A 12649-nucleotide genomic window follows, 5' to 3' on the forward strand; every position below is an offset into this window, starting at 1 on the left:
AAATCGTAAGACCAAGCTTCTCTGTTCTTGATAGCCCACTTGGTGGTCTATAATGATTTTAACTTGATTTGTTAGTTTTCCTGTTCATTCGCGTGGATTGATGTGTATTAGCTGTTATGGTATAGGAATAAACAATGCTGAGAAAATTAGAGTTCCAAGTGTCTGAAGAAGACCATACAAAAGAACTGCGAGCCTTTACCTTGGCGTGTGATATAGCGTTGTGGCACTGCACAGTGGCACGAAGAGGTAAGTAAAAATCTAGATGGTAGAACCAGCTTAATGCAAGAAATTGATTGAATCTATTGATAAAAAGAAATGACGTTGATCTAATTGCAATGAAGGGCATCTTTTGTTGAAGACAGACGAGTGCCACTACTGCAGTTTCCATGTCAATGGAGGCAAATTGAATGTTGAATGCGGGAACTCTTTGTAAGCTTTATTGGGAACTAACACATTGGCACTGAATGCACTCTCATTGCTACAGGCACTCTTGGTAAGCAATTTGTTGAACTCAGATACCCTTCCAACTTCAATCGCTACAATCATGAAAAATGTTTCTTCAAACATAAGATTCTTATGCAGATCCTGTTTGCTTGAATCGAATGATAGAAATGCTACTAGGGTATTATAACAGTATTAATGTATATTAGTAAAAGTTGGGGAAGTTGTTGTATTTGGATGGGGTTTTAGGCTTGCCTCAGTATACTCAGAAAAGGAGTTCCAAGTGCCTCCAGTGCTTTTCTAAACTTGTACTCTTACCTTTTATATTAAAATACACAGTGATTCTGTTTTGGACTCTCACGGAATATGAAAATTTTAAAACGTGCAAACTAGAGAGCTTTAAAATCTTCATCTGTTAGGTTGTTACGCTCTCTCCTTGTCTCTTTTTATAGTAGGTCAATCAAGTTAAGTTAATCTTATTACTTCCAAAACTTAACTTACCTAGCATCAAAGACTGGGGACATGATTGTTTCAATTCTTATAGAGATAGTGGGATTAGGCAGACAAGTACCTGAAGTCTCTTGGCTATTGAAAATTAGAGTTTGTCCGCAGGAACCCATAACACATGCTGTCTGATTTCAGCAATTCCATCGATAGGGAAGATCTTTTCTGGTTGGTACCAAACATTGTTTAAAAGGTTGTCTTCAGATGTGTCTACGTATCAACAATACTGAAGTTGGAAAATTTTAGAAAACCAATTTTTCTCATGAAATCTTGATAGGATTTGAATGGAAGTTCGTCGTCTGGTCCATCTCCTGCTCACAAGTTTGAATTGATTAGAAAATGAAGTCAAATGACAAACTTAAACAAGAAAAAGACATTGGTTTGACTTTTTCCCTTGTCTATTGAGAAAATTTGCTTATCTGCCAATTCCATAGGCCTGTATGAGCCCAATATTGGGGAATTGTTACATCTCCTATTTCAAGCTGAGAATCTGCATTTCCAGCTGTTCCACAGTGAAGCACACCTTTTACTCTAAGTAGAGTTAGAAGCAGTTTCGTGGTTGTCCTTGCATTTAGCTATTCATAGATGGTAGGTCAATCAATTTCCCAATCTCAATCAATTTCCCAATCTCAACCTAACCCAATTGGTAAAGGCATTTGCTCTTAACCAAGGATTGAAATATCTGTTGATATATTGATATATCCTTAAATTGGACGGTTCAATATCGATATAAAGGTCAATCAATATCTTTGATATCTTTTAAAATTACACATAAAACATCGAATTATTATTTAATCTCAATATGGACTTCAATAATAAGATTTATAACTAAGTTTGGAAGTTAAAACAATCATGTTGATACCAAAAATTGCACTTACGGTATATTTGTATTCTTTGGAGGAGAGTAGCACAAAATCCTGCAAAATAGACAAAGACTAAACACCGAAGTGGTGTTGAGCAAAATCCACCTTAAAGTTCAAGTTTGAATAAGACTCAATTGATAGAAATGGAAATTCAAAATAGTTCAAGTTTTCACCGTTCCTCTCTTCGCCCCCAAACATTTTATAGGCCGACCTTTTGTAACTGAAGTTGACACGACTTCTCAGTTTTCGGGCTGCTATTGGCTTTCAGTCATACCGTTACCCATCCGAGCTATTATTGCTTAGGCTGTCAAGCATTGCCTTCAATAAGCTTGATTTTTGGGTAGACCTTTGGTCTAATTTCTCCTTATAGTTCATGGAGATCATTCATTCATATTTCTGAAGGTAATTTCTCTTTATCTTATCTTACTTCATAGAGAGCATTCAAGTTAGATCATAGGATCGTGTGTCAACCGACTCTGACATTGTCGATTTTGTTCTCAACTATAGACCTTGAAATCATATTCAAATAGGGCGTGGATTGTATAATAATGACTTGGTCCTCTATTCTCTTTCTTTGGGTCCATTAACTGTGGATATGTTAAATTCTTTTAGGAATAAATTTAGGACTCTCGATTCTGTGCATATGAGAATCTCCTTTTTAAGTGAGGAACCATCCGATCCACCCTTAGGTGAAGTAGCTTTCTATCCTGCCATGTTTACTTACGGAGTTAGACTTCCGCTCCACCCTTTTATTCAAGAGTTTTTATGTCAATTTGGTACCCTTTCAATTATTCTCAAATTCTTACTATGCATTATTAGGTTGCAACCTAGTGAACTTGTTTCTTTCAATAGATCAACAATATACTTCCTTTGGATGACAAGAATGCCATTTTTCACCTGGCAAACCTCATGTCTAGGAAATATTATAAAGTTCTTAGGTCTTTGATTTGGAAATTATCAACTACTTTTTTCTTCATGAAAGTCGGTGTTTGCCTATAAGTATGATATCATCAACGTAAACTATCAAAACCATAACCTTGTCATTTTCTGTATGTTTACAGAACATAATGATTTCTTTAACTTCCACACTTTGTTAATATCGTGATCTACCTCAAAACCAAGTGGCAAGTTCGCAAATACCTCTTCTTCTAGATCCCGATTGAGAAAATGCATTCTTAACATCTAGTTGATAAAGAGGCCAATCAAAATTAATTGCAACAGATAGCAATTATGATGGAATTAATTTTAGCAACTGGAGCAGATGTTTCTTGATGTGGTCCATATGTCTGAGTAAATCCCTTAGCAACCAATCTTGCCTTGTGCTTTTCAATACGCTACAAGAAAAAGGGTTTTTTTTCAGTGTCGAAATTGTCGACTATGCATACATCGTTGGGGCAGGGCATTAAAGTTGACGCCAAAAATGAGCGACGACTTATGGGGTCTATCCTGACACAATAAAAGTATGGGGTCAGGATAAGTAGCCTATCCCAATGCTGTAATATAGGCGTTGGGATAGCCCAACGCCGTTTAAGTAAGCATTGGCATGGACCCTTTATGTTGACGCTTTATTTGGGTGTTGGGAAAAACTTGAAGTTTAATGCCCTAATTTTCCTATCGACACTTCACCTGCCTAGTAGCTGCCCATCTCTCTCAAGTTCTCTTTGTGCTTTGCTGCTGGGATAACCCGCGTTTTGCCATTGCGACATCCTTTCTCCCCTTTAGGGTTTTCACTTCCACCGCCCATCTCTCTCGAAATCTCCCTCTGTTTTGCAGCTGTGACACATCTCCTATATCTCTCTCGTTCACCATCAGTAGTTTTTTCTTCTTCGCAACATGTGTCATTCATTCGTTTTGTTGAAACCATGTGTAAAAGTGGTAGAGAATATGTGAGTTGATTTGTTTGAAGTTTGAATTGATAGAATCTTTTGTTGTTAGATTGAGGGAATTAGCTTGATTGTTAGTGTGTTTTGTTAGATTGAGGGAGTTCACTTGATTGTTAGTGTGTTTTTTAATCTAATTTTCTAAATTTACAACTTTTATACGCTTTAAATTTACATGTTTGATCTAAAGAGGGAAAATGAATTTATTCGTTTTAAATTGACAAACTTAGTTCTTGTTGTTTTGAATATGTGAGCAGAAATGTGAGTTAAACTTCTATCTTATTTTTGTTATTTTAAATGAGAGAAATTGTTTAAATATATCTATAATTTAACTTTAGGTATATGAGAAAACACTACTTCAAAGCATCGATCCCAATATTAAATCATTAACGAGCTTGATTAGTTGGTTTTTTATTGTTCCTAGATATGAGTTAATATTCTTTGTGTTGTTTTGATTGTTGAGTTTATAAGTGTGAGTTAAGAATGGTTGTTTTTTGTTGCGTTGTTGTTTTGAATAAGTTAAGAATTTTGAGTTAATTATGTTTATCATGAGTTGGACAATTATGTGTTATTATTATGCTTTTGCATGATGAAATGCGAGTTATGCAACTTGTGTTCGTATTGTTATTTTAAATATTGAATTGAGAAGTATGGATTAATGATGTTTGCATTGTTCATATTTTGTGGAGAAATGTGGGATAAACAAAAGCACCCTTGTTTTCTTTTTTTATGGTTCTGTATGAATGCGTTTTAGATATATATACAAGTTAAACTTCGGCTTTTCGTTTTTTTTTTTTGTTTTACAGGATCAATGTTATCATCATGATTTCGTAACCGATCAAGAATCAAGTGTTTTTTCTTTTGTTGTCAATATTTAACAGGTCTATTATTATATTTTAAAAATATCTCGAGACTAATGTGTTTTGCTTTTCTTAGTTAGTTGGGTTAGTTTGTTTTAGTACTTTTGTAAGGATGCTTGATTAGCATGACTATTTAAATAAAATTTTAGTGTTCTATCTTCTTAAATATTTTGTTTTATATATATGTCATTTAAATATTTTATCAGGATATTTAGCCAAAAGTGAAGCTAAGAGAAATATATTGCTTCTAAGAATAAAATAATTTTTTTGAAACATGAAGGCTACACATACGCATTGGTGTAGACGATCTATTCTGCCACCATGAGCAGTGTCGAAATTTTTTTCATGTACATGAAATAACATATCTCGATGCCTAAAAATACAAGCATTGGGAAAGTTTGCTATCGATGCCACGATAACATGTCGATATAGGGATGTTTTGCTGACACCACCTCGAAAATGTCGGCACATCCGTCCATTCTTCAAGCTTCAACATAGAAGTCTATGTTGACACATACAAAAAAAGTGTCGGGATAGCCTATCCCTATGGATTCTGCTGACACTTAATTGGTGTCAGAAAAAATCTTTTCCGACCCTTTTAAGGGCTATGCCGACGCTTTAAGGTATTGGCAAAAAACCTTCTTTCTTGTAGTGATACTACCATCAACTTTACATTTTACAGTGAACACCCACTTGCATTGAACCGTTTTCTTGTTTTTAGGTAGTTCAACTATGTCCCACGTGCAATGGGATATTTGGTACATTGATGGATACCTTTCCTATGGGCAATTAGAATTTATAGATCAGACACATTAAGTAAGGAATTTTGAGAAGGAGAACAAGGAAAATTATGAGAAGTACTAGAAGAATTATGAGAAGGAGAATGTATGTTAACTAGATTTGCAGAATCATTCATCCGAGAATTAGATTGATACAATGATAGATCAACTATCTGTTCTCGATTACTTTGAGGTAAGTTTTTTATAGTATAAACTTGAAGTTCAGGTTTCCGTAATGTTTCTCCCTCTGAAGAACTTTCACTTTGCATTAAAGGAGTAGACTCATAATCTCAAGACCAACGATGTTTGAGGTAGGTGAAGTGTCCAAAAAATTATCTTCAAATTACCCTCAAGGTTAGATAACTACCCTTAAAGAGAATTTGGGCTAAAAAGGTTGATTTTCTAAGAAAGACACATCCATACTCTAAAAAAACTTTTTGGTCAGAGGGTCAAAACATTTGTAAGCCTTCTTATGGGAGACAAAGCCTACAAAAATGCATTTAATGGCTCGAGGATCAAGTTTAGTTAGTGTAGGGTTAGGATTATGAACATAAACTGTACGCCCAAAAACTTTTATTGGTAAGTCAGAAAACAATCTAGTAGTAGAAAGAATTCTTTGAAGTGATTATGAGGAATTTTGAAATTCAAAACCTTAGTAAGGATTGCATCACTCCACAGATATGTTGGTACATGCATAGAAAACACAAGACACAAGCAACTTTGAGTAAACATATATTTTTTCACTTAGCAATGCCATTTTGTTGAGAAGTATCTCAACCTGGAAAAAATTAGTAAATTGTTCGTTAAAATATGCAATGCTATTATCAGAGTGAAGATGCAAATTTTAGTTTGAAACTGGGCCTCAATCATATTGTAAAATTGAACAAGAACCTCTTTTACCTTTGATTTTCTTTTTTGTTAAAAGATAAAGTTAAGTTAAACGAGCGTGCTAATTTATAAAGGTAACAATCCAACGCTTCCCACCATAAGTCAAAACTTTAGACAAACTCCACACATCAATATGAACTAGGTAAAAAGGTGAAGAAGCCTTGGAAGGTTTGGGCAAATATGTGGATTGATGATGTCTAGCAAAAATGCAACAAAATTGGACAATCAAGATTTTTAAATAATTTTGAGAAACAATAAATTTGGATGTCCTAATTTACAATGCAAAAGTATTATAGTTTCTTTAACAAAAGAGGAACAAACACTAATCAAGCCCTGAGCTATTTTATAACTAACTCAAACTTCATCAAAGTAATAGGGTCCACTAATCATCTTAGTTTGTCCAATTTTCTCCCCTGACTTCTGATCCAAAAAAGTACAATGAGATTCACAAAACGAAACACGATAGTTAGCATCCTTAGAGATTTTACTAACAAATAACAAATTGTAGACTAATTTTGGAACATGAAGGATTGAATGTAACGTGAGTTTTGTTGTAAAAGGAATAATTCCTTTTCTTGCAATAGAGGTGAAACTACAATCAACACTGTGAATTTTTTCATTGCAATATACAAGAGAGTATGATTCGAAAAGAGAAGAGAGAGTTGTCATATGATCCGATGCTTCGAAATCTATAATCCATGGAGAGGAGCTAACGAAAGAGAGGGCTTGAAAACAGTTACCTAACTGTGCCAAGGAAACACTAGGATTACCAGATGACAAATTAGTCTTTAACAACTTTAGTATTTGATCAATTTGCTCTTTGTTAAAAGGGTTAGAGTCCACAGCAGGAGCATTAGAGGCATGTTGATGAGAATTTCTCTCCTTGCTCAGAACATTTCCAATTCACAAGTTTTTCATGAAGTTTCCAACAAGTTTCACGTGTGTGCCAAGATTTATTGCAATAACCACACCAAACACGAGAGTTTTCATGTGTATTGTTGGATTGGTCAGACGTCTTCAAAATAGTGTTTTCAGTTACCAATGTAGAATTTTCAACTGAATCAATAGGTTTTTTTTCCAAGCATAACATTCATGCGACTTTCTTGCCTATGAACTTCAGAAAAAAACATCATTAATTGATGGAAGAGTGGTTTTTCCAAGTATCCTACATCTAACCTCATCAAACTCAACATCGAGACCAATAAGGAATTTGTAAATACGACCATCTTCTACAGATTTTGGTCTTCCATAGACTTTCACTCATATGTATCAAAGAGATCAAGGTCTTGCCAAATCCTTTTTAGGGAGTGAAATTATTGTATAATAGAGTTGCCTCCTTGTCATATATCACATCTGAGTAACACTATCCTGTAATTCCTTGGCTATAGGTTAGCACATGTAGTTACAGTTGATGTTTTCAACCATGTAATGTAGCCATGTCATAACCATGGAGTTTTCAGTGTCCCACTCGACAAATGAAGGATTAGCTGGGCTAGGAGTGGTTTTTCTCTAGTAATCTAATTGATCTTCCCTCGTCCGAACACTCTGGGACCAACGAAGAAAATTATCCCCTTTATGCCGAATGGTTGTAATTTGGACAGTAGGATTGCTGGCTAAGGTGCGGTTGTCGAAGACTTTAGTGATAATAGGCTTAGTGTTTGCCATATCGTTGAGGAAAACAAACCCAAGAGGAAAATATAGAAGTTTTGGAAAGAAAAAGCTAGCAAATAGTAATAAGAGAAATCCGCAACGGTGACGGAGGACAATGACTGGCAGAATGTATCTGGACATGATGGAAGTAGCTCAGACTTTGCTGACTGGCACAAAGAAGAAAAACCCCAGAAAACTTGCAAAAAAAGGAGAGAAAAAGAGCTAAGCTCGAGCGGCTGAGGGACCAGCAATTCTCGGGGAGAAGTGGTGGCTGGACGAGCTCTAAAGGACCGGAGACCACAACAGAGGTCAGTGGCAGCAACAACACAAACTAAGGTCTCAATACAAACCTTAGTATGTTTTCTATTCATGTGTAAGCTTGTAAGGTTTTCAATAAAATGAATAAAAAACGTAATTACTGACAAAGCATAAGCTTCCATATAGAAGGTAACTTCACTGTTATTGATAGCCCACTTGGTGGGGTATAATGATTATAACTTGATTTTGTTCATTGGGATAGATTTATGTGTATTAGCAGTTATGGTCTAGAATTGAAACAATGCAGAGAAAAACTAGAGTTTCAAGTCTGTTAAGAAGATCATATAAAAGAGCTGCGAACCTGTGCCCTGATGTGCAATATAGCTTCGTGCACTGTGGCACAAAGAATAAGTTAAAAACTTGATGGTAGACCCGACGTAGCACAAGAAATTGATTGAATCTATTCATGAAAAAAACAGGATATTGAAGTTCACACCAGAGCATTGTCGTCTAAGAAGCACATTCATGGATACGAGACACGAATACGACACGAACATGGCAAAACACCATATTTAAAAAATCTAGGACACGACATGACAAGGACGCGTTTATTAAAATATTCATTTTTAAAAAATATATATCATTTTATAGTAAAAGAAAATTCATAGTAAATGACTTGATGCATTTATATGTTTAAAAGACTTAGTTTGATATATTTCATGCTTAAAAGTTATTATTATTGTGATATATGTGTCTTTTTAGTCTATTCAACGAGTGTTCTATGCCATGTCTAATACATTTGTTGCACTAACAAGCATCCAATAGGTGTCCACCAAGTGTCAGAGTGTTCAAGTGTTAGACACGTGTCGGACACGGACAAGCTATCCAAACCAAAGTGTCAGTGCTTCTTAGATTGTCGTTGCAGAAACTGCAGGTATCTTTCGGCTTTATTACAGTAAACTAATGAATTTAACAAGAGCAGTGGCAGCGTTTTGGGATGCTAATACGGCAAAGGTTGCAGCCTCATTGGACAAAGCAGAGCCTCCACCAGCCAAATCAGACAACGATCTAATTGCAATGAAGGGTATCTTTTGTCGAAGACAAACGAGTGCCACAGCTGCAGTTTCCATGTCAATGGAGGTCACGTTGAATGTTGATTGCAGGAACTCTCTGTAAGCTTTATTGTCAACAAACACATTAGCACTGACACTTCTTTGCACTCTCACTGCAATAGGAGCTCTTGGCAAGCAATTTGTTGAATTCAGACACCTTTCCAACTTCAATCCCTACAATCATGGAAAATTTTCTTCATAACAGAACATTCATATACGTTTGCTCAATCCGAACTATTGAAATGCTAGTAGATTAGTATAAAAGTAATAACTATATATTAGATTATTGTTAAGAATTAGTGCAACTTAGTTGGCAAGTGATTGAATTAGTTGTTTTTCGAAAGTAATGTTATTGGCTTTTTATTTAGGGGAGTGGCTTTTACTAGAGAGTTAGTGGCGTAATGACTTAACGTTAGTGTATTAGTGGTTAGTTTTCTATTTACATATAAAGACTTGTAATTGTTTGTACTTCAGTGAACCTATAGAACTCATAGAACTTAGTTGAAGCACTTGATCCTCTGTGCAATATCTTTTTTGTTTCTATCTTTTGTTATCTTCGTTTGTTGTTCTTTGTTACAATTAGCTATAAGTAAAGTAAGTTGTTGTATTTGAGTAGAAATAGAAGAAGGGGGAAATGATTAAGTTAGAGAATTGTCTTGATGGTTTAAGCCTTTTGGGCTTGTGTTAGGTTCCACATGCCTCAATTACTTTTGTTATCTTCTAGTTCTTAACTAACCTTTCATAGTTAAATACATTGATTATGTTTTGGATTTTTATCATGGCATCAGAAATTTTCACAAGTCCTCATTATAATGAAATATCATGCAAATTAGAGAGGTCAGCTTTTAAAATCTTCAAATGGTAGATAGTTATGCTCTCTCCTCATCTCTTATTATAGAGGCCAATCCAAGTTAGATTGATCTGATTACTTCAAATTTAATTTACTCTAGGATGAAAGAGTTGGAACATGATTGTTTAAATTATTACTGAGAAGTGGGGTTAGGCAGAGAAGTACCTCAAGTTTCTTGGCTAATGAAAAGTAGTGTTTGTCCACGGGAATCCAAAAAACATGCTGTCTGATTTCAGGAGTTCCATCCACAGGGAAGATCTCTTCTGGTTGGTACCACACATTGTTCAAAAGGTTGTCTACAGATGTTTCTGTCTTTGTATCAACTGTACTGAAGTTGGAAAATTTCAGGAAACCAATTTTTCTTGTGTAATCTCCATTGGATTCTAATGCAAGTTCGTCATCTGGTCCATCTCCGATCCGCTGCTCAAAAGTTTGAATTGATTAGAGAACAAAGTCACTTAATTGGCATAAGAAGAAAGACATTGTACGTTTCTGTTGAGAATATTCATATGAAGGGATTTGTGTTTACCTGCCAATTCCATAGGCCTGTATGAGCCCAATATCGAGGAATTGTTACATCCCCAATTTCAAGCTGAGGATCTGCGTTTCCTGCTATTCCATAATGAATCACTCCTTTTACTCTAAACAGAGTTAGAAGCAATTCTGTGGTTGTTCCTGCATTAAGCTATTCATAAATAAATTAATTCATGGTTCCTATATATCTATTTGTCAATTTGAGTCGAACATAGTTGGTTGAGGTATATGCTCTTTACCTTCAACATCCATATTAAAAGTCAAATCCATATATTCCATATTTTATAAAAATACATACAACATAACAAATCATCGTCTATTAATTTTTATGAAAATATGAACTTAATAGTAATATCTCTAACTTCCTTTTAACTATTACCTGAAGTAATTTATACAATTTTTTATGTTATCAATTTGTATGGAGATTGATATTTTGATCATTGCTCTCAGTCTATAAATTTGAGGTTTGATCTATTCTAACTTTCAAGTTTTAACAAATCAATATATGTGTCTTTTTTTAGCAACTTTTCTATATTGATAAAGATAATCATTGCTTCTAAGACAAAATGTTTTCCATCGCCCCTTTCAAGATTTAAAACTCTTAATTTAACTAAAATAAGAAAAATTATCATACATGTTTGGCATATTGAACTAGAAAAAAACACATTATCAACATTTATTCATAAGTATACCATGCTTAGTCCTGTCATTACAATTATAACTTTCTTGCCTCTTATACGTCCAAATCGAAACCATCGACCTATAAAATAAAAAAAAAGAAAAAAGAAAAAAAGAAAAGTAAAACAGTGACAAATATCAATTATCATCTTTTTGTGTACACAAAAGTATAATATATGAAGATTTGACAAAAATCAAAGTAAGGAAGATCATGATCGACCACCAAGCTTGGAGATTGAAGAAGAGGATCCATTTCAAAAGCATTAGGCACCACTATGCCCAAATAAGGGCCATTTTTGTTTACTCTACCAATATGCTTCATAATAGTCTTTGGAACAGCTGCATGAGTCATGAGGCTAATCTCCGATATCATTACAGCCACACTTAATATCACCAAAATCAAATGGCTCTCCATGTTTCCTCTCCAAACTCAAACAAAGTTTCTTTCGAAGAGCCTATGAATAATTGTACAAATGAAAGAGATAAATGATGGTGAAGGATATGGCTTTTATTTTGTTACCAAGTCAATAAGAAAAACGTGAGAATTCATTGGCATGTGGCTTGGGGTGTTGAAATTGCCACGTACACGCGCTCACACACACAAGAAAGTCAAGAACGATGAAGTTATATTAATAAAATGAAGCGGCATCAAAGGGTTGATGGAATATTGTAAGGCTTTGGAAGCCGTTAGCCAGTTGAATAGTAATTGCCTTATCATATTGATTATGATACATGATTTAGAACACTTGTTAGGACTCGAGCAAGAAAGATGACGACAACGAGTCATGCTTCATCTCGTCAGAGTGCAAAGAAGCCATCATTGTGTCGTCTGTGTTATCAAAGTTTCTTAACCACTGGGATTGGAAAACTCAAAAACAATGAGTGGTTTAATTGGTTGAAAAGATGAGGTAATTAAGATGGGTTGTGGTCTGTTCCCATTGAAACAAAGAGGTGGTTGTGCAAGGTTGTTTTGTGTGTTAGAACAAGGATTCCTACAATTGGTGCCCATAGAAGAAGTTGTGTTTAATATATTTCATGACCGTGACATTCTTTTTTGAGAATATTAAAACATAACAAAGGAGATGAATTAATCATCTTTTATGACTAAATTTCAAACTTATTTTTGTTAATTAATTTATGAAGAATATTGAAGAGTTGTAATATTTTTTTGGGGTGGCTATTGACTTTCAATTTCTTAATGTTTATCAAATTGGCCAAACTAACGTCCCATTCTGTACTCATATTTATAATTCAAAGTTCAACTTGTATTGTTCTTCAAAGAAAAGTTATATTTTTCCATATACAATGTATTCCTTTCATTTTAATTAATATTATATTCATCTTTGATTTTT

The 12649-nt window shown here is 34.5% G+C and overlaps 1 protein-coding gene across 2 annotated transcripts; it reads right to left on the minus strand.

Annotated features, from left to right (window-relative positions):
• Window positions 1-8813: 8813 nt before the first annotated feature.
• Window positions 8814-11863, minus strand: LOC103501030 (bark storage protein A). Of its 2 annotated transcripts, XM_051081455.1 has the most exons (5): window positions 11518-11863; window positions 11312-11379; window positions 10615-10770; window positions 10251-10505; window positions 8814-9409 (listed from the first exon to the last, which is right to left on the minus strand). In XM_051081455.1, the coding sequence occupies exons 2-5, from the start codon at window positions 11327-11329 to the stop codon at window positions 9074-9076; spliced, it is 765 nt and encodes a 254-aa protein (XP_050937412.1). In that variant the 5' UTR covers window positions 11330-11379; window positions 11518-11863; the 3' UTR covers window positions 8814-9073. The 2 variants fall into 2 exon arrangements, with proteins under 2 accessions (XP_050937412.1, XP_050937411.1); XM_051081454.1 differs by having other exon boundaries at window positions 11312-11863.
• Window positions 11864-12649: the final 786 nt, after the last annotated feature.

This window comes from Cucumis melo, chromosome 2 (assembly GCF_025177605.1).
Source record: "Cucumis melo cultivar AY chromosome 2, USDA_Cmelo_AY_1.0, whole genome shotgun sequence".
In the NCBI taxonomy this organism is placed as follows: Eukaryota; Viridiplantae; Streptophyta; class Magnoliopsida; order Cucurbitales; family Cucurbitaceae; genus Cucumis; species Cucumis melo.